Source organism: Neodiprion lecontei, chromosome 3 (genome assembly GCF_021901455.1).
Source record: "Neodiprion lecontei isolate iyNeoLeco1 chromosome 3, iyNeoLeco1.1, whole genome shotgun sequence".
Classification (NCBI taxonomy): domain Eukaryota; kingdom Metazoa; phylum Arthropoda; class Insecta; order Hymenoptera; family Diprionidae; genus Neodiprion; species Neodiprion lecontei.
In genome coordinates this window covers 27839413-27863264 of record NC_060262.1, presented here as the reverse complement: position 1 = coordinate 27863264, position 23852 = coordinate 27839413, and the positions used below count along the sequence as shown (strand labels likewise).

Sequence of the window (23852 nt, the reverse complement as noted above, 5' to 3'; positions counted from 1 at the left end):
CAATCCCGTCCCGACCCGATTTATCGTTAGATAACATTAATCGTGTTTTTTCATTGTTTACGGAAATTTTAGCCGGCCAAAAATCGATCGTGATTAATCACTTTACTGCAATTATCTGTGAAATTTTTATATTCTTGTATTGTAGGAAAGATTTCTGTTTGATAAGAATAAAAAATAAATAAAATCTTAGATGTCTGTGCGTTGTTTCGAATCGCTTTGGAATTGTTAGAAATCAAGTGATTCACTCGATTTCACTCTACCAACTCGTTTTTTTTATTCAGATGATTTTTTTCCTACGACTTCACTCGAACATGTTTTTTTTTTTATTTTTTATTTTTTGTTTTTTAATCACGTTAGCGCCGTTTAATATTTAATTGTAGGATATCGCAACGACATCGATTATCGTAAAAAAAAAAAAAAAAAAAAAATGGCAGTATATTAAACCGACTGTGTATAGCAATATACAACAAAGAATAGACTTAAAACGAAGCGTCAGTATTGACGAATTTTTTTTATAATTCTAGTATTTCCTCCATTTATCTATTTATATAACAATTCGATAAATGCCCAGACCTTACCTATAAATACCAATATACAAGAAAGAAAATTAGTGACAAGTATCGATATTTGGCCAATCGACGTCCTTTCTTAATTAAATGTGCAGATAAGGTCGTTCGCTAGTTTTTTACACACGCATCGTACAGTGTATACCTAATCGTCCTGCAGATTCAAACACGAACTGACGGCGACTTGTTATCATCGTCTGTACCCCTCCACGTAGCTACGTACGTAACATGTACAATATATACATTCCGTTTCGCCTTTATCATTTCGGCTGGACTCATTTTTCTCTCAACTTCAGTTTATATCTGCGGTGCTTAAATTTCGCAGGCAGCTTTTTTAGATCCGGCATTGTATCGTACCGTCTATTAATCATTCGACGGTGGCTATTCGTACAATAGGTTATAGGTGTCCAGTAATAATACACCACGGCTTGTTTGTCGTAAAATATGAAAAATATGTTTTCTTCACGAAGAGTGTACACTTATCTATAACTTTTCTATTTCCGATGAACAACGTTTCGATATTTATCTCACCACGGCAAGTTCTTATTTTCAAACAACCGCACAACACTGCACGCATTTTACAATCGTACGACATATTGAACAAATCCAGTCTCTTCGTTCACACGTTGTATTCACAGCTGTACAGCTTTGTGTACTTGTCGGATAACTTATGACCAAGGTATTATACATACTGTATATTTAAAATTTATATAACTTATACGTATATGTCTGTTGTTTTAAAGCGGTGTTAATTAAATGACGGGTATAGGATTCAATATCGGTATTCTCATCATCGCGCGATAATATGATGTGGGATTTCTAACACGTACAGCATCTGATCCATTTACCTGCGCGCTCTTTTCAAGTTTTAATATACTTTTTCCTCCCTACCGTCCTCTTTTCGTCTTCTTTTCGTCGTTATTGGCAGCCGCTCTCTTCTGTTTGTACTTAATCTTCTGTGCTTTTTAAAAAAAATTTAAAAAAAAATTCACATCCGCCTGCTTTTTCCCTTTTTCGACGTACTTTTTACTTATTACAAGTAAATAGAGGTACTTTATCCGCGGACCGTGTGATATCACGACGAACTCGTACTACGCCTCATTCTGTTATACCTTGAGTAACGTGTGTAAAATGCATGCTTACATGTGCACACCTGTCGCTCTTTGGCAATCGAATAGAAGTTTAAATACGATTCTAATGTCAAACTCGCGCACCGGTATTACTCAAGGCATGCATACACTGCACAACATATCCCTGCCTACGGTTTGAAACTGCTACTGCTACGTGCATATCGCAAAGACACTTGTGACATCATGTCGCGGACGGGAGGAAATCAAGATCATGCGCTGTAAAAGGAAGCTGCGCACTCGTCGAAATAAATGTAATAGCAAAATATGTTTACGTGTAATGAAGTGGTAAAAAAAAATTACGTCGCTAATTTACTTACTTTTCATACTCAAATTATCGCGTGCAAGGGTCGCGAGGATTGAACTGAATTTTAATAGGCAAACCGCGATCGAAACTGGTGTCAAATTTTCGATTTCTTCCACGTAACTAATGAAATAAAAAATAGCTTTATTAGATAAAGTTTGCTTTTTATTTCGACGTGCTTTTACCTGCTGCTTATACTGTCAACCAAAACTTCAAGAATTGTTTATCAACGTGAAAAATGCAAAAGCAAACCTTATAAGTAGTAAATGCAGATTTTGGTTATTATTCGATGTATGGAATCAAAATTTATTCACTTAAATATACACACGAAATTTTCTTTTCTTGTTAACCTGTGTTGTTGTTGTTATTACTGTTATTATCGTTGTCATTGACGCGAAATGTTTGTCTTATCTTCTCATCTCGGCATTAAAGTTTGTTCGTAAACCTAGATAACACTGCAGGCATCTGCCTATTATAATTATTACAACCTTCTTAATTATTTCTGTGTCATTTTATACACACATATATATATATATATGTGTGTGTGTATGTATATGTAGGCATCGCTCTATGGATAAAAGGTAAAGTCCGTTCCACAGTGGTATAAATGGCACGCCTCTTTCCTGCATGACAAACAATAACGAATGATTTTCGATGTTTTGAGTTTTTTTCTACGTATTTAGACGTCGTGTATAATTTTGTTATCTCGGAAGGTTAATTATACGTTCTTATTTATTCACGAGCCATTCGTATATATTCGGCTGAAAGGTTACGCGAGTGATTTTAAATTACTTACGTATTTTTCCTCAATTATAAGGCGAAGCAAAATAATTGGAAGTATCTTGAGTCGTTTGTATTTGCTAGATGCGTACTGTAAAAAAGTCTTACTAAAATCTTGAATCATCATCAAAATTACGTGAAAGTTCACTACAACACACACAGACACACACACACACATTTGTTAGGATAGTTTTAATTTCTGACTGAAAAAACTTCAGACGAGATTCGCCGAAATTTGATGATGTCTTACTCATTTTTAAATCCAAACCGTTTTACATACATGATGTTTGGATTTTTTCTTTTATCATTGATATAATACTGAAATTTGGCGGTTTAAAAGGCGAACTGACCGATGATTTTCGGAGATTTGGTTGAACGTATTCACGAACGTTGGACTGCGAAGGGAAAAATAAAAATAAAAATAATCGGAGTATATTTTATAAATTGGTAATGTTTTTCAGATAATCTTCGTGAAATCATTCATTGGATTTGACTGTATCGAAAAATTCGACTATTTTGTTTTTCAAAATTCAAGTAAAAAATATTGTTCCAAATGATGAAAAAAAATGCTGTCAAAGTTTGAGCTCTTAATTTTAATATCAAGAGGTGTATCGTAGCAATTTTCTATTTCCCATTTAAATTACATTGGAAATATTTTTTTTTTTGTTTAGCTTTGGAATTTTACAACTCGTTAACTCATTAATTTACTGATAAGACCGAAACGTATTTTTGTAGGGAATTAAACGTTCTACAAAAAGTGTCCATAAATAACTTTTGAAAGAATAGATTTATCATAAAATGGTAACAGCGGCTGCTTCGCGGTTCTTCGATTCCAGATTGATAATCTTAACCTTACGTAACAAAAACACATTTAACCTTACAATGTGACGTATATATCTTCTAATTATCTATGAAAGATGAGAGATCGATGGATACTTGTCAAAAAGAAGGAAGAAGAAAAAAGAGAGGAAAACTAACAACTGATGTGCGTATCGCTAAATCACGCGTGTAAGAAAAGAAGCGAATGATCCAAATCTTAATTCTTTGCTGTCAATCAAAACGGATTAAAAGTATGAACTACATATCATATTCACTGATTTGCGCGTTAATCAAATATCGCGAATATCTACAAAAACGAAGTAAATCGATTCGTGTTGTTTCAAGATTAAATAATAACAAATAAAACAATGAAATAAACTATAATAACAGTGTATTATATAAAAAGAAGAATACCGGTCTCAATGAAAAGAAGAAAATTATACGCCTATTATATATAATTTAGCAAGATCAATTGGTGCTGCATGAATGATAACGTTAAAAATTTTAATCTCTGGGAAGCCAATCAATAGTTATTATGATTATGGATTTTTAATTACAAGATGATCGATTTTTCTTAATTAACAAACAGCGACCAGGCCTATCCTGGCTATATTTTAGTAAGCGGAAGTCGCTGCGGCTTTGACGAAACCGCGAATATAATATGTGGGCGTTAACGAACAAAGGTGGACGAGTTACTTTGGCGATCGGCTTGCAGACGCGCGTTTGTTAAACTTTTACACTCTTCGGCTAGATTCGTATCTCTACACGGAGGCAGTCTTTCATTGCTTATTCGTAATTCCAATGAAATGTACGAATTCTGGTATAATCGAGGCATTGTATACATGGGGTATTCCATGTCAACTCGACCAAATATTTCCCCTCACGGTTGTCGATTCGCTTCACGATTTTCCTTGGATTTTTTTTCCCTCCAACCGTTAATTTTTTATGATTACTCAACGCCAACCCTGCAAACCCAACTAAAAATTAGCATTTTTTTAAATGTGTTACAAATTCTAAATATTCATAAATATAATAATAATAATAATAATAATAATAATAATAATAATAATAATAATAATAATAATAATAATAATAATAATAATAATAATAATAATAATAATAATAATAATAATAATAATAATAATAATAATAGTAATAATATTCCTACGATAATAGGAGATCGAAGTATTTCTATACGAATTATTATTATCTTGAAATTATCCATCTAAAATCATACATCATACATTCATACATTCATACGTAGTATTAAAGTTCGAAACCAAAGTTTGGATGTCGGATGTTCGGACCTTCAGAAAGTGACGTCGCCCAAAATTTTTTTTTTTCTCTTGAAGTCATCGATCTATAGTAACCGTCACGACCAAAATCATCTTATAGCCGAATTTCTCAGTCTGGAAACAACCGCGGAACAGAGCGGACGGATGAGAATTGCGTTCCGCAGATTTCGAGTACCGGTTTTTCTACCTCCTGGATCCCGCGCTCCGGGTCCGCTACATGGTGGAACTCGAGTTCCAGGAGAAGTGCTCCGTAGTTTCTCTGCTCCAGGTCCAGTACCTGGTGAAACTTAACTTCCAAGACAAGCGCTCCGTGGTTCCTGCGCTCCGGGTCAACTACCTGGTGAAACTCGACTTCCGGAACAAGCGCTCCGTAGTTCTGGCTGTCCAGGTCCTTGACCTGGTGACTCCGGACTAGTTGTCAAGTTTACAAGTTCGATTATTGAAAACGTCGTGTTTCGTACTATCAAACCAATATGCATGCTTCAGCTAATATTTTGAATCGAAAAAAAAACCGAACGACTAGGATCAACAAATTGCAATTGGTGAGTGGTTGGCATTGTGTACATAGGAATACGTGACGATAGCGTCGTTCGATTAGAGCTAAAATTGCTATGCGTAGTGTTTCAAATCTGTCAGCACTTAGCTGATTGTTCTGTGGTATTTTTTGACGAAATTTATTGTCATAAAATGACAATACGTTATACTTACGTGCATGCGTAAACGTGATTTGTAGCATTATATAGAAAAAATGTTACGGGCAGATCCGGTTTGCGTCACATCCACAAAGACCTTTGCATATTGTTACATATATAGTTTTATATATTGATAAATTATTCAAAAGCGAGCTCGTACATATGAATACATAACCTGTTGCTACAATTTATATTATACCTTGGGTATATTCTTAGTCTGGTAATTCGAGTAACATCAGAGTTCGATTGAGCTTGTAATACAATTATTCCCCTATATAAACTTGGTGGATTAAAGTGTCTCTTTAATAAAACTGCGCCCAAGTCATGCCTATGTGTGTAGGTAACTAGATACAGCTATACGTAGATGTATGTGGTCAGTGATCAACAGGTAGAAAATTGTCCTAAAACTTGTGACGCGTCACTAACCGAATTAAAGTACAAAGTTTATCCCCGCTTATACAGGCATGTATATTTATATATACTATTCGACAGGTTCATTCTACAGGTGTAAAGTGATTATTTTCGTCGAACTTTGCGGTCAATCGAACGAAATTTGTTGCACACGGAAGTGAAAAACGAAATTAAAATAAAGAAAAGAAAGCAGCTTCTACGAGTTCGCGTTCTCCCGATGATTCGCACTTTATGATTCGCGACAATTTTCTTCTTCCTCTTCCATCCCGTTTAGCCGAGATATTAGATTTCTGTTTCACGAATCTCTGCTGTTTACCTGAAATTTCATTAATTGCCACGTGCACTGAGAAAAATTTCATTTGTTAGAGTGACTAGAAAAATTCAGTAAAACAGGTGTCGTTAAAAAAACTGTTTGAATATTGTTGGAATTACGAAAAACGAGGTACGCCTAACCATTTTGCGCTATCGTCGATCCTTTTTTGGCAATTGCAACGCAAAATCATTTTGTTCGGTTTACTCTACTTTTTTAGTTAAATACGGTTTTAACATGAATTTATTGTTGCACAAGCGTTAAATTTTCGCAACGGTTACGAGAAAATCTAGTAACAGTGATCGTAATGAGAAAGAATAGTAACGGGTACCAGAATTTCCGGTAACAGCTGGAAAACTAATTTTCACTTTCTACCTAGAACTATATTTTTCGATCGTGGTAAAAAATGAAAATAGTTGAGGACTGAGCGGTAACCGGAACTAAAAATTTCTCTCAGTGTGAAGCTAGAAGCCAAAATCTACAGTGTTGACGATAGTCACACCTGATATACGCAGCTGCAGGTACGTTGGCGGAAATTTGTGCCATGAGTTATAACTTATACCGTGCACGAATTCGCGGCTTTGCATGTATGTGCGTAACGGGTGTGTAAATGTACACGGATACATGGCTGATATATCTTTTACATTCATTAGCACTTACTCATGCGGGGTTTGACTCACCGCGCCCTGCATGCGAAAAAAGCAATAATGAATAAAATCACGTCGCGTCGATGCCCGCGCATTACGAAGCGGGAAGGTCACAAGGCACGCCCACGTATACATATACAATTTGAAGCAGAAAAACAGAGACGTTGGCGGAAATTTTTAAACCGTTTAATCAATTAATTATGTCATAAAATTTCTTTACTCTCATTGTTGATTGCACAATAACTTTTTTTTTTCACACTAAACCTGCGGTTTTACGCTATATCGCATTCTCTACATTTTCGGAAATTGTTATCTTGTAGGTGAGATGGTATAATGTTGAGACATCATTTAATTCGTACGTCGCGTAAAAGCAGGAAGTAATTAATACGTCTACTGCAGGCAATTGGGTCAATGCTGAGAGGCCGTTTGATCCAACGTCCGTTTCTGTTCTTTGACACTTTTATTACAGTCTGGCAGAGCTGATCCCCGCGTTGATCGTAAGAAAATATTTATATTACACAGCGAGGATTATTCGACGGGGAAAACTACGTGTTAACTTGTCATATCGCACCGCGGCGACGAGAGTGACAAATCAAAAATTGTCATTTTTCAGTAGAAACAAATAACTGTGGGTAAAAAAGCCTCGCGTGCTTACGGAATTTGCCTGTTGTTCTCTGATCTGTGACAGCCAATTTTTAAACAACGACAATGTTAAATTTCATGCTTACGGATTCGAACCTTCCAAATTCGGATATGCAAAGCTTGTACAAAGAAGTAAAAAATAATTCTTATTTAATTAAAAGTTTTTCTTTTTCATTTTTTAAGAAGGTTATAATCTCGTCATTTCGTTTCGCTTTATTCGCGTATCATAAATACTACAGAAAGCTGCGTAGGAAAATCTATTTTTAATATTATTTAACGATTAGAGATATGGTATAGATTCGGCAATAGACGATGATTGTGCGTTGCGACAGTCTCGACAATTCTCTCGGCCCACGCACCGTACCACCAAAGTAGGAGTAAGTAGTTCATTGCCGTGCGGATGATGCGAAATAACATGGCCTGCAGTTGCCTACGATTCCACACAGAGAAATATCAATTACATTCGTTACACGGTTGCCGATGAAAATTCCTTGATAAAGTTTGTACAATCGCTACCATGATAATTTAAATAGCGTTGTAATTATAATTGTTAGGAGTGGAGGATTAGGTTGCGGGGACGTTTATTTTACCTAGGGCTAAAAAATATTGTCATTGTGAAGATGCGCTCGTTGATAGAGTAAAGGATTGTTATTTCAAAAGCGGATAGTAACCATTATATCATAATAAACTGTCGGAATTCTAATACGTCGCGTGGTTACAGTCACGTAGACCAAATACGTGCGTCTGCTCTGCACGACGTTCAAGGCAAACGCAAATTGTTTCCTCTCCCTTTATACTTCAATACAGCGTTTATTAATAAGCCGTGAGATAACAGAGTTAGTTTTTAACCTCTTCTTGCTGTACTTAATAACGCTTTTGTTTATTTTTTTGGTACGATTTTACTTTTTTCGGGCTTTAAAATGATTTAACGACGCTTGCCAGCTGTTACAGCTAAATCTTTGTTACAAGTGTAACGTGTAATCTATGTTACGCGGGTATAAATCTTGGATAAGGCCATAAAAAATGTGAGGCGACGATTATTTTCTTTCGCGCCGTGTTGATGGTTGTTTCTGATGCTGCTGTTTATTATAAAGATGAATTTTTATCCACACTGCGGGTATTGAAAAAAAAGAAAAACAAATTTCTTCACGATCTGCCTCGATATTCTCCTCTGCAGTTTGTCCTTTCGATTTGTTATAGTAACTGATGAAAAAAGCAATTGTCTTGCATAATTTAGTGCGATATGTCGATGGATTCATAAGGGTTTAAAGTAATCCATTCGCGGTTTTTTTTTTTTTTTTTTTTTTTTCCACGAAACACTATCTGTTATCTATTATCACAAGTATACTTAGCTGTAAACCGAAGAATTTAATTTTAGCATGAAATCTATATTTAATTTTTTTTTTTTTTTTGTCTTCACTCCAGGTTATTATTTTCATCGCAGCTTTGTCAGCTTGCCAAATTTCCGTATTTTAAATGCAACCAGCAGCTAGTCCAACGAATCTAATCCAAACCTATAGCTGTTCTATTCCCGTCACTCCGTAAATCCTCTCTCGCTGCATAACGTCAGGCACGATCATTTTCTCATACGATATGCATAATGAGTTTGTATTGTATACATATTTTGTTTGAAAAAAAAAAAAAAAAAACGTTGAAACTACTTAACTCTTATTCGCGCGATTAGGCTGGAATGTATTGAATCGTGATTTAACACGGGGGAGGAAATTAATTTCTTTGCTCGTTGGAGGAATGAACGATACGATATCCATCGTCGAAATCAATGTCAAATTTTAATCTTGAACTGCGAAGTTGTTTCGTGTCTAGGTATACGCGTTATAATATATAGGTACCTGTGGAAACTATACCCCCTCAGGTTCGTTGGAGGCTGTTATAGTCAATCTGTTTAAGTTAATTAGAAATTATCCGCGAGACTTTGACGTGCTTCATAATTATTTTTCGCAGCGGCAAGAGATGAAATTGCCCGCAGTATGAAATTGCTTTGACCGATTACTCGATGGCCGTATTAATAGTCAAGACGTTGAAACAAGAAAGGATTTGAAATCAGTCCCAGAGATTGCCGCTTCTTCGATCTCGCATGTATATACATATACCTCTATAAAAGTACCTACGGTTACGTATGCTAGATGAATGAAAACGCCAATTTCTCATTAGACATTTCAACTGTCGGTATCGTCGATCATTGCGAAAATTTTGGGACTCATCTACGATTATCCAAATATACCTCTTCTTTACAGAAATTCGTCATTCGTCGACGATACGTTGCTTGTATTGTGTTTTTTATTCGTTTCGTTTCTTTTTTTTTTTTTTTTTAATCGTAACAATTACAATATCACGTATGTAATATCACGGTTTAATGCGTCGGACAAATTAGGCTTACATGTATAAACACACTTGCACGAAGTATAATTACGCGAGCCTTTTCGTTCTCGGGTTTCCTTCCTGTTCGGACAGGAGTTTGTCTCCCTTCTGTTCGTGGATCAATAGAAGGGTCTCGGCTCTGCCGCCGTCTGATCGTGAGTTCTCTTCCTCTTCAGCTTCGTCCCTCAGGCATTGGTAGTCGACTGTTGGGTGGAACCGTAGTCTATGCGACATCGTACCGTCTTATTTTTCATCTCCCCGCATTTCACGAGGGGACGAACCTGCCTGCCTCTGATTCCAAATTGAACAGCATTATCGCGGAATGGTTTATGCAGACCCTACGTAGAAGCACTTCGCACCCTTATACGTAGACGCGAACCCCGTTCTCGTATTCTCTCGCCCTTGTGTTACCTACGCCCCGACACTTGGGACTGTGTCGTAAGATAGAATTGCTCCGCACCACCTCTCCTTACGCGGTTCAGGAATTCGAGACTTTGAGGGTGGGGCTGCTTAAGACAAAAGGTGGTTATTTAAACTGCGGAGGGACACGCCGAAGGGTTCGACAAACACTTTGATTATTATTTCTCATATCACCAGCCGACAGCCAGTTTCCTAATATCGTTGCTTTGTTACTTAACTTGTTGCTCGATGGAGGTGGAAGGTTATTTGTTTAATTGAAATGTCCGTGTCGCGAAGATTCTAAGACGATACGAGGATCGAACGATCTTGCCGATAATTACGTCATAACGATTATGCGCCGATTCCTCTATCGTACATTAAGTAACTGGAATATTTTCTCAAGCTAACCAATCTGTACGTGCCATTTCATATTGTAATTATGACTTTTGTTATCTTCCGCCAGGTCATACCGCACACCGCGTATTATATAGTTCTGTATAATCGTGATGGAGATGTACAGAAATCTACGGTATAACGTATTTAAGCGTGCGACTTACGTACTTACGTTATATACGTGAAACTGTGAATTGAGGAAATTCTTCGAACGTTGAATAATTAATCGTTAACACGAGATCCGATACTCCGAGAATGTTTGGGTCGCTAATAATTAAACGGCTTCGAAGGGTTGAATATAATTGTCGTTAAAACGAAATCGGTGTATTTCCATCGGCGTAAAACATTGCACGATATAATTCATGAATCATTTAACAATTTACATGCAAATTGTGGAGCAGAGTGAGGCGTCAAATCAAATTACGTCATAGTGAAATTTCATCCGTTCATAATGGTGATCTGATTGGCGTGTTTTTAATCCAATTGTAAAACTGTTCGCTTCAGCCGGCGCTGTTTGATTTTTTTTTTTTTTTGTTCCCTCCACTTTTCTTATTTTAAAAATTTTTTTTCTTTCATTTATTTTTCTTATACTTTTTTGCTTTTTGTTCGTCAGGGTGATAATCGAGTTTATTGCGTCGTGTCGAATCAGCCATACCGGTGAGAAATTGCCTACATAGGCAGGAGTGGGGAGGCACAACATACATTTGATGGAAAGACATGCGAAGCGAAATAAGGATAAAAAAAAGAAGTAAAATAACAAGGAAGGCCTGACGAGGCAGAGTTGATGAAAAATAAACACTATACCGAGCGTGTAATCCTGTTTTGGTTGTAATTTAGTGGTAAAAAGAGACTTGTGCTAAAATACCTATCGACCTTCGCGTTATTTTTCATTTGCCTTTCATTGACAATTGCGTATAAATCCAAAGTAATGTACACATACATACATGTAATATCGGTCTCCTCCTCGTGTATACGATCACCGACGAATGTTATACATGTACGTAAGAGATGCGGATCGAATTTTCTTACCGCGTTACAAATACATCCCACAGTAACAAGTCTTTTGACACAATCAGTTTTTCGTGCAGTTCGTTCGATGATATCGCATTGCTCTCTGTACCTGTCACTCGTTTATCGCACGTGCAAAATACAGGCATACGAACGGTGAGGAGAAAGGTGTTTTTGGCTAGGTTGAATCGGTCTGCGCATGATCGGGAAGCCTGAATAGAAGTAGACCTTATATAGCGGAATAGCAATAAACGGCTATACCGCATCGATGATTGAAATTACGAATTGTAACCGATGGTTTTATGCCGATCAATTTGGACCGTTGAACAAAAAAAATCTGACGTATCGTCGCTTACGATTCTTGTTGCCTATCTCGCACGCTGACGACATTCGAATTAAAAAAAAAAAAGAAAAAAAAAAAAATTGGAAATTTGATATTACATAGTATTATGAGGCATCGATAAATAGATTAATACATTTCATTCGGTACATTCGGTATCGAATACGCAATTTATTACTTTGACATGAGTGATGTATCACTCACTGTCAATTGATTATTCGAAGAGAGAGAAAAAAAAAAGGCAGAAAAAATGAATCTAAGATGAAGTAATTCGCGTCCGTTTTCAATGTCGTAAAATCAATTATAAGCGGTATCACGGTAAAATAAATCCAAGTCGTTAATTCAATTTTTAAATACCCAATTACTCCAGCAGTCGGTCAAATCTATAACCATGTAAATATCATACGATAAAAGAAACGATAATTATTTTTTTTTCCTGCTATTCTCGAATCCGACGAATGGTCATTCTGTTATTCAGCCACTAGACTTCAGACTTTGCGAAGCACTCGATGACAGATACTTTGCCAAGAAAGTGATTCATTTTCGCGTCGTCAGACGCGGAGGTAAGATATGCAAACTCCAGCATCTAGCCTGCATCCGCTCCTGATCTGCTGTGCAGTAACGTTAAAAAAAAAAAAAAAAAGAACCACTCGATTCAAGCCTTGTATGATTTTACCTTGCAAAATGAACCTCGATCAAGTTTCTCGGGTCGTGTTTTCAAGGAAGAATTTTTCCACTCCTCGTTGGATGACTGAAAATCGATACACTTTGTAAAATTTATTACGAGATCGATACGAAAAATATAAAAATACAAAAACACTGGTATTGTAAACAAAAGCTGAGGTACCGATGTTTCGTGTTAAGGGGGAATATCAGTGTAAAAAAAAATCGATTTTTTTTTTTTTTGCTTAAATAGATAGTTTTGACCTTTAAGAATATGGCTACAAATTTTAAAAACAATATTCGGCTTAGAAGTATTCGAAATTTGCACCAAGCGTCGACGCTTGTTTTATATCAACATTTAAGTTGCATCATTCAATTTTATCCTCTCGAAACTTTAAACGCGTTTTTCTCGAAACCATGTTTTTTGACTTGGTTGACAGCATAACTCTGTCAAATTTTGTCCAATCGACTTCATTCAAAAAGGATTCTCTTCAGAAAACTTATCGCTATCGTCGCATCGTAGAGTTTTTTTTTTAAATTGTTTACTTTTTTTTTTTATTCATAATCTACTGCAAATTTTTTGTGTAAAATTGTACACTTATGTAGTCAACCGTCGGAAAGTTTTTTTTTTTGAGATGCCATTTTGCGACCGCTCCTCTGCTTTATAAAATGTACCAGAAATAAAAAGAAAATTTCCTTGCATACTTCAATGCTTCAATAATAAATACACAAGATCCCAAATAATTCGATCTAGCCTTTTTTTCAAAAAAAAATTCCCAAGTAATACCTCATTTTTCAGCCTGTCACACTGATATTCCCCTTTAAATTGTTACAAAGTTATTCAAAAAATCTGACTGTTTCCGACTATTTCGTTCTAAAATGTTTCATTTCATTTCAAAGACAATTTTTTATACATATATTTTCTATAATGTGACCAAAACAGATTTTGTGGTCGGTGCAACGATGCTGTTTGTTGATCGTATTTTGACCAACCAACCTTTAGGAACAAGCCGTCGTCCAGCGTATTCCTAGATGCGATGAAAATGTTTGATTTGACGCCGCCACCGCTGGCGGTTTAGCAAGAGTGATCGTTGGTTTCTGCACAGTCACTATATAAGTCGTCGTCGCATACCGACATCCGTCCTGGTTAGTTTCTTTGGTTATATAAATAGTTTAAAGGCTACGGCTTCACAACCAGGGTCAAACGTACCTGGCTTTCAATTTCTCCTTCTGAACGTATAACGCACCCCGGGTCTTGTCATTCTTCGATAGCACTTGAAACCTCTCCGGATTTTATTTCTCACCGGAAGACGTTGACAAATCGTTGGCGAACACGCTTTTTCATTATAACGGTCAAGTGTGATTGCCCGTTAATAAATAATAAATAATGATATATTCCGTGCAATTAGGTGGTAGATATTTGCAACAGGATTCCCTGCAAGAACTTGTAATTAGATGATTTGCACCTGTGTTACACGTACCTCGAAACTTTTTCGCACTTAGAAGATCAACCCTTTGAGTCACACATTATTGTGCCGAGTAAAATTTTATAACAAGACAGTATTCTGTGGTTTTTGGGCTCGCTGATTGCGAATCTGAAATCAGGTTTTCAAAATTCCAGATGGTGGATCCAATGTGGCGGATAAAAATTCCGAATTTAGTCAAATCTGGTCAAAAAAACTCTATGTAGTGGTTTTCGGAAACGTCGACTACAAAAATGAAATGAAATTTGAAAACGTCATTGTCGCGGATCCAATATAGTGGTCAAAAATTTCAAATCATCGAATACGGTCAAAAACTCTATACTCTGTCAATATTTGAAAGGGAATTTCAAATCTACCATCGATGCTGTGCATTTTTGATCATGTTTTCTAACAACCTTTTGCTGTAGAAAAAAGTAACTACTTGTATAAATTGATTCGCATTATTTGTTGTGTATTTGATTGGGAAAACAATAATTCGATCGAACTACCAGCTTCTGCCAATTTATATTCGAAACCCTGATTCGTGCGGCGTAGGAGATTTTTTTTTAGACCAATTTTCTTATGTATTCCCGAGGGTTCATTGCCGAGTTTCTATCTTTGTATTGAAAAAAAAAAAAAAAAAAAAAAAACTATCGTATACTCCCGAAAGAAGATGAAAACACCGAAAAAATCAATAACACAGTGCACAGCCGTAGTATTTTTGCTTAGCGAGTATGAACTAAAATTGCGGTAAAAGTAATTGCAACCTGATAAATATTGAACGCCAGAGACGGAGGTAAATTTTTTCTTATTTAAAGTTACAATAAATTGTTTACAATATAATCCGTGAATAAAATAATCAGGCCTGTATAATAATAATATTTATTTAGCACAGAAAAAAAAACAAAAAACAAAAAAGAAGACAGAGAAATAGGAAACGAAAAGTTTGTTTAAGTTACCAAAGAATTTCGTTGCGGTTTCGCAAATCTAGAACAAGGATATTACCCGTTGCGTTCTTTCTTATTTTAGCTGAAAATCGATACGAAAATCGAAACAAAAAACAATGTTTCTATTTCCTCATCAATTCAAATTATAACGCGATGTTCTTGCTCGCTTCGAGATATTGTCTGACCTTGGCTTCCTTTTGACCTACTGCCTCTTTTAACACTTTCGAAACTTTGACACTGAGACACGACGTCATGAAATCTTGATCAAGGTGCGGGAAAAAACACTTGAAATTTTTAATGCCGCTTGACATGGATGAGCGACACTGCTGCCGGGGATACCGTATCGCCAAAAACATGGGATGATGGTCTTGCGGGTCTAATGGATCTAACGGAGTGAACACGCCTTTCGTGAAATTTTACGACCTCTACGATACGACATTAACTAAAGTGCATCGCTGCTTTTCCAGCATCCTCGAAAAGGGTACATCAACTTGTAAAATATTTATATAACGTTCAAATTCCGAGGCTTATACGTACTGGACCTTCAAATCGAGGGATTCGATAGACTCGTAAATCTAAAAAAAAATTAAAAAAAAAAACGAGATAACCGAGGCGAACAGTCGAGCAATTTATTCGCGGCAAAAATCTTGTCGATTTGTAAAAATTCTAAAATACACAATTACAATAACTACTGTACTGATGTATTTTCATTATTTTTTATTTCGTCTTTATATAATACTACTGCGATTTCAAATTCTTACTCATTCTATGACTCAATGCATATAAATTTTATAACCATATAGGCATGTACGTAAAGACTGAAAGAATATGTAACTAATTTCAAGCGTTGCGAATTGATCGTACGTATCTTAATTACTCTGTATAAATTTGCTCCGAAACATTGAAACCGGGTTTAATCACCTCTGAGGGCTGAGACCTGATTGTAAATTAATTGGCAATCGTATATGGCGTGGATGAATCAGCCGTCCCGTTTCGGGATTGTAGTTAGGTATCCACTATTCCAGATGATGATGCATGCATGTACACGTATAGCATACGTCACAATCAGCATCTATCGACTCTGCATCTAGGTATTGAGTCATTCCTCTGCAAGTTATTCTCGAACCATTTTATACGCACGCTGTATCATATATGTTATATACGTGTATACATATATGTATGTATAATTTGACCCAAAAAGCTTACCGCCAGCATTGTATATTTCTTTTTAGTTTCGTTCGTTGGTTCGTTCACTCATTCATTCACTCGATCATTTATTCGTCCATTCATTCATTCATTCATTCGTTCGTTCATTCATTCATTCATTCATTCATTCATTCATTCATTCATTCATTCATTGGCGACTCGGCGAGTCGCGTGCTCAGACGCTTGGTGCAAAGTAGAATGAACTCTGATTACAATGGGACATAAATAAACAAGTCCATTAGCTATACAACGTACGTCTCGTAGAGTGACGCGAGTACACGTGTACTTTCGCGGGATGTATCAAGACTCACGCACTCTCTCACTCGCACACTTGCTACGAATGGTATATGTATAACAATCCGATTTGCAACAAACTGCGTTTCGCCTGCCTAAGCAAATCGGACCGCATGCGCTAGGGTTCAAAACACTGCCTGCGTAGTTATTCCGCTGGTGAGAGCTGCTACTGATTGCTGCCCGATGCGCATCATTCTATATTTATCCTCGTGTGTGCAAAACTAAACCGTGTGCAGCGGCTCTAACTTTGCTCGGTGTTAATTAAGCCGGCGGATGCCTCAATCGGTCACCCCGACATTATGTTCCTAATAAGAGCGGCTTTGGGGATAAATGTAGGGATATTTTAGAGATGGAAAGTGGTTATTCGTGTCATTGATAGATTGTTGAAATTTATTCGTTTTAAGGTCAATTTACGGTATATGTTTCTGTCGATTGCAAAAATTAACTTCGTGATTTATCGGATGTTTATGTTGGAATTTTTAAACTCTCTTTGCTTACATAGTTCGTCACGATCGAAATTACGGAATTGTTTTTAGTTTTGTCTTTATGTATTATAAACGACGCTCTGAACAAAGGATATCATTTTCTTTTCACCTTACATTCTGAACTCCTCAAGGAGCGAATGTTTATACCAATTATGATGAGAGCTGTCGACAGAGATTTTCCAGAGAAAAGCTTTTAGTCTGTCAAGAATTCTACTCGGAAAATATGGCGGCCACTCAGGTTTTTTAAAATTCATAACTCGTGCGATTCTTTAAAACGAACCTTTGTATAGCAATTATTATCTGCAATCTCTTTCAGTGCAGTTAGTGCCAGTTCCTGTCTTCGTATCATGAAATTTGTCAGTCCCAGGATTTGAGGCGGTGTAGAAATAACTTTGGCGATTCAAGATGAATGCAGTGGAATCACAAAACTTAGTGCACAACTAAAATTGGTCAGAAATATTTCATTTCGCCAGCGAATTTTCATAGATTGTTTAATATCATAGGAAGGTCCTAGAAAATTAAGATAGTTTTTTTCATTTCTCTTTCTTTCTTTCTTTTTTTTTTTTGTCTTGACTTGAACATAATTTTATGTGTATCGCTAGTCTCGTAATTGCAGGTCACATCGATATACCGATTTCTTTCTTCTGATCTCTTTCTTTTCCTTCCCTGCTTTGTTCTTCCTTTTTCTTCTCTTCCTAAAAATAAGCACCAGTCGATCGGGAAAAGAGGGATATTCATTGCGGTGATTCAGCGCCAATTAAACTCTAGCTAATTAACTCCGTATAAACAAAAGAGATGTTGTATGTATGTGGGTTGAAAGTATAATAAAAAATGAACTGTCATGTTCTTACCGCTTAATTTGCCAACGTATACACGATACAGTAAATAAAACCTACAATTGTATACGCACCTATACAATACACTTCCTGTATATATTTCACCGAATTTCAAAGAGAAACTAAATATACGAACCTGTTTGTCTCTACATTTAAGTGATCATCGGTTTTCAGGTTCGGCGTCAATTGAGCAGAAAAACGGAAATGGAAATACCAAAGGCAGCAGCAAGACCAACAACAACGGGATCGAGGTTAACAGAAACGAAGAACAGAATGGACCCATTGATATCAAAACTCAAGTCAAGAAGAAGCCTGCTACTCCGGGAACCGGCCCTCTGCTGCACCAAGCGTGAGTTTCAGTTTTATCTTATTTCTTGATCTGCTTTTTATTTTCCAGATTTTTTCCCTCCCTGATACAATCGGTTTAGTATTGATCTAATAACGTCGCGTACATTTTTATACATGTATGTTAAAAGTTGTATCACAATACGCCGATATGCAAATAACGAATAGGAAATTGAACTGTGTATGTGTGTACTGAGGAGGAAAATATAACCTACATCACCTTGTTGGAAAAATGTTTTTCCTTGTCATCCTGCAAGAGTTTCACTTATCTCCTGCATATCGACGCAGTATTTTTTCGTGGCGTGTATATAAATTAAATTAAAGTCGAGAACATTTATTTTACGTTCGTTGAACCGGCTTAATATCATCGCGGTGGGCGTTTTTATTTTAATTTTATTTTTCTCCTCCGTATGCCGAGTAAAAGTTGTATTGTATAAATACCCGAGTGCAAGCTTGTGTAAGAGCGAACAAGATGATCCCGATTTACATGCTTCATGGTCTTGTTTTATTTAATCAGTGCTCGGTTGCCGGAACGACGAAACCTGGAATATTCAATCCAGTCTTAATTTTTCACCACTCGACGGATCTTCTCTCGTTTGCCCATGACGAGCCAGGGATATGTATGCAAATTCGACTTTACTCTTCAAAGACCTGTTTACATTGCCCAAATTTCATTTCGTTTTTCTTTCGTTATTAATTCTGCGGGAATACTTTTCTTTTTCGTCGTCATTCTTTTTGCTGTTACAGTAATCAGTCGTATATGCGTTATAATTCACGTGTTCTTGATATTGTTCAAAGATTGGTTGAAATGAAAAAAACCCAGCCTGACTAAGCGAAAATTGAAGATTAGCAGTTTAATTATTAAAAATATTTGCATAGGTTTATTTTCCTGCTTGTCGCCTCCTGAATCACTACACCGAGGTATAACTATCCTTAACCCTTTCTGCATCTTGATGTTACAGAGAAGTATCATCCAGCCAGGTAGACTTTTTCAAGATGCTGGACGAGAAAATAGAGAACGTAAGTTGGATCATTTTCTTCGCATCTTAAAAATTCATCGTAGACGGACTCTGAAACGGATTGTCAGTCGTCGTGAAGTTTGGCAACATTATACATTCTTAACTTGCTAACCGGCGTTGGCAACTCGTTTCAGATGAAAGATAGAAACAAAGAAAAACATTTAAAACGTTAAAGGTAATTTTTAGACCGCTGTCTTCATGAGAGATTGAAAAAGGCATGAAATTGCATTGCATTTATATCCGCCGTACACGGTAACGTGATGTACGTAACGTAAAATTTCCATTCCACGCCCTCTGGCGTTATACATAACAAAGTTTTGCATTTCTCACGTTGGATGTTTTTTTTTCTTTTTTTTTTTCTCCCCTTTATTCCTCACAATAAATTCCAGGGTCCAGACTACGACGAGAGTTCGGATGCTGCTGCGAGGGTGGAGCGGGTCTCGAGTCTGCTGCGTCGTTGGGAACTGGCTAGCGTAACCTGGTCCTCGGTCTCGGAGCTGAACGCCTCGCCGTCGACGATGCATCAGAGGGGGGGTCGTCGTTCGTCCTTGAGCAATTCCCGGCAAAGTCTGAGCGCTAAGGACCGCGAAGGAATGCGAAATATAATCGGTGGCCGTCCAGAGAGCGCTCCGATATTCGTAAGGAACGCAAATCGCGTCGACGGTCTCCAAGATACTCATTGCCCGTCGCCGAATATGCCGAGGCACGTGCTCGAGTCGATATCCCAGAGTCCTACTCAGAGTCAGAAGAACACGCCGCCGGGCACATCGCCTACGTGTTTTCGTTACGGTGATTACAACGCCGGAAATCAGTCGCCGCCGGTTCATCATCATCAGCATCAACATCAACATCATCATCTGACGGAGAAGATCGGCGCCAAGCTTCAGTACAAAGGATCAGCGGCGAGCGGCAACGGCGCCGAATTTATAACAACGCCGCATCAGCTTTATCGCGAGCAGTACCTCCAACAGACTGGAATCATTACGATGCCTAACAACAACCAGTTCTCAGCTGGTTCGGGAAACAGCGTTGTCAGGAGTAATCCTTACGTACAGCAGTATCAGATCAATCAAACGGAACATTTCGGCTCGCCGCGAAAGCGGGGATTCAATGCTGCCCAAATGACGTGACTAGAAGTCGGCTGCAAGGGTATCGAATGACGGACGATCGTACGTCCGACTATTCGGAATCAGAACGAATTTGTTTGGCGGCGAATAAAGACTGATTATAATGATGAATAAATGGAGGTATACATAAGGAAAATCATTGCACGACAATTGTTTTATAAGACGTTTAAGACAATTATTACGATGACACGGCGTCTCGATCCCGGTTCGCCGATGACAGCTTGCGATCGATAAATCAGGCGAGAATCTAATGCAGAAGGAGAGAGAGAGGAGAGGAGAGGAGATGAAAAATCAAACCCTCTTCGTTCGTGGCATCAATTTTGCACCCCATGTATGTTGAGTGAAAGACGTTTTACCTACGCGCATTTACATGTTGCTGATTATTTTACAACCTCGAATCTAATATTTTGCAAACGTGATGAAAGAGAGATTTTTACGATGGAATAAAATATATCTTAACAGTAACGATACAACAGCGACAAGGCCGAATGATATAATATATTCGGATTGAGACAGTAAATGCTGGATGATTCTTAAAAACGTCGGACGTAACATCTCTGTCTGCAGATATTCGTGAGATACTCTTGAGAAATGGGATTGCGAACCGGCGTATAATAATGCGAGGGATAATGTAAAATTCAAATCTGGGTATCCCCTGTGTATGAGAAAATATTCACCATACGAATGCCAATGACGAAGCGTCTGACAGGGTTACCAAATATGGTAATGAGGAATTCGTCATAAAGATGCATCATTTCTTTAAAATGCAATCGCGAATACGGAACGTATCCATCTTGGTATTTTCTTTTGTTCAGTAATGTAAAACGCTTTCCACTGGCAGATAAGAAATGCAAAGTGGTAGGCGGGACGGTGAAATATAATAAAAGGTAGGCTGAATTCGAAAATGAAGAAGAACAAAATATACGGCATGTGGCCTAAAGTGTCCAAGCTTAATTGACTCTAATATCTCATGTAATACGTCACATGTCAGAAAGTTAGCTGTATGCTGTACCGTTTAAAATCGCATAAGAGTATTTTGATAAGTGCCAAAATAAATAAACTTCACCAGTAAGCAATCTGAATGTTAACCTAAAATGTTTAATGAGAACAACAGAGTAGAAAAGAAATAGGAAAGGGTTTTTAAAAAAGTAAAGGGTAAAAAAAATCACATCACTTTCCCTGACTCTATATAAATATGTATAATGTGAATTACTGTAAAAAGACGGTTTTCAAATTCACTAGATGTATGATGTATAGCAAACTTCATTTGAACTGAAAAAAATACTATTAAAACATACAACATATACCTATCAGGGCCACCACAGTGACACACCTTAATGTCAAAATCAAATCTAATATATCTAGTAGACGGTAATAAACTTTTGTATAAATGTTTGTGAAACAAAACAAATCAGGTATAGCCGGAAACTAAGTTATATCGTCATCGTATAGAGAAAAAAAGAAAACTGAAAGATCTACAGTATAAAGTTATAATATATAATATTATATACTTTATTATTATAACACAATGTGCAGTATAATGCATAGATTATATTATTAAATACTGCATGTTATAAATATTGACTTTATATAAATATATAGTATACACACTCATAGTCGATTGTATATTCGTATGTTGACTATCAATTTTATTAATCTATCAATATATATATATATATATATTGATGCATATATTGATATATATGCATATATATGTATCAGTATATATATATATACACACATATATAGTATATGTATGGTTGATGATATAAAACAATTTTATATTTCACGTTGAAATGTGCGGAACTTAAGACATTCGCACGTGACACTTCACGCTATCCAACACAGTGTCTATTTATTCTGTTCCGTTGAATCATTTTTTTTTAAATGACTATATATTACCTTTCTTATTACGAATAAAAAAATCGACCTTACGTTGTGTAAATTCATCTCATCTCTCATTGCTACGAAAATATAATACTACAATGAATCAATTTCTTCTCAAAAAAATTCGCATCTCTAACAATTTATTTTTGTTTGACTCCTTGCGTGATAAGTCATTTATTCGGTTGGACCTAACATCTTTAAATTGTTAATAGGGATTTTTCAATTGGCAAAAATATTTTGCAATAATACCCAAGGTGAAATTAATTTTTCAAAAATATTTCGTCAGTGTGTGGATTAGATACACGCGATGCGCTCGATGGGAATGGATATATAAATCATATAATAGAAATAATTCAAACATCGATCAATTCCACCGTTTGGAGATACTCTGATTCGCCCGATTCGCAATTCTGTATGTAGTACCTGTGGCGTGAGAAGATTGTGAGCACGTGAGGCGGTGAGCAGTCTCGACTATAAGCCGATTTGAGATAGGTAGTGCTAACGAGATCCGGGTGGAGGGGAACCCCTACAATACTGACCTAATCGCATTTGTTACCGGCTTGATGTACATACATGTACAATGTACACATCGGCGGAAATCGCTATGTATGAGAATGTTGTATTACGACCAGAAACGGGTCATGGCTCAATCAAGCCGCGTTTTACTCCATTTTAATATGTCAAATTGTACGTATGTACTTCTAAACCGGTCAGCATCTGTCATGCAGCGGTTCGCTGGTACAATTGTGTAAGTCAATCTAGGCTGTTATTTTTCGAACAAATAAACACAGAGCAGTTTCAAAGGCTTCCGAAACAAAAATATGTATGAGCATATTTCTTAAATTTTTTTTAATGGCATTTTATCACCCTCGATTTAATGTGAAGAAAGAAGAAATTTTATTTTGCATGCTGTCGTGTCCTGTGTGGTTTCTGGTAATATTTCGTGATAGCGGCAATACCCATTTTAAACTGACTCCGTGTAGTCATTTGACTGAAAGTAGACGTTGAAAATCAACTTTGTACATTTCAAAAATAATCACGACACGTGATATACTGTGTACGATTGCAGACAGGACGCCGGATTAACTATCACAGTTAATTGTTCATAGCGTTGGAGCTTATAACATGCTTATCCACTTCCGCGTGGTACAAGCAGAATATTTCTGAAAGTATAATCCTGCCGCGGAAGTAATGTATTCTTTTTGTCAAGGTGATCTCCGAGATACTGAATCGCGTTTTTGCGATACCCCGCGCGGACGGCTTGGAATAGAATCACAATCCCATTGTTCGTTGAAGTAATACATATTCAAATTCCCTTGGTTCTTAGAAATTAGAATATAATATATCTCACGTTGTATAACATGATCCATCACCTTTGTAACCAAAATCTGCATATGTATACGTATAGCTACGGATATTAATATACGTCGCCGCCATACGTATACATAATATCACTATTCATATTTAG

General features: G+C 36.7%; 1 protein-coding gene across 4 annotated transcripts in view; it reads left to right on the top strand.

The window, feature by feature from the left end:
- LOC107218043 overlaps window positions 1–23206 on the top strand; it is a 37518-nt gene extending 14312 nt beyond the window's left edge. For all 4 annotated transcript variants that reach the window (XM_046735021.1, XM_046735022.1, XM_046735020.1 and 1 more), the window contains 3 exons: window positions 18181–18355; window positions 19314–19371; window positions 19760–23206. In XM_046735021.1, coding sequence (XP_046590977.1) covers window positions 18181–18355; window positions 19314–19371; window positions 19760–20500 — 974 coding nt within the window. In that variant the 3' untranslated portion in view covers window positions 20501–23206. The remainder of the gene's footprint in view (window positions 1–18180; window positions 18356–19313; window positions 19372–19759) is intronic.
- Window positions 23207–23852: the final 646 nt, after the last annotated feature.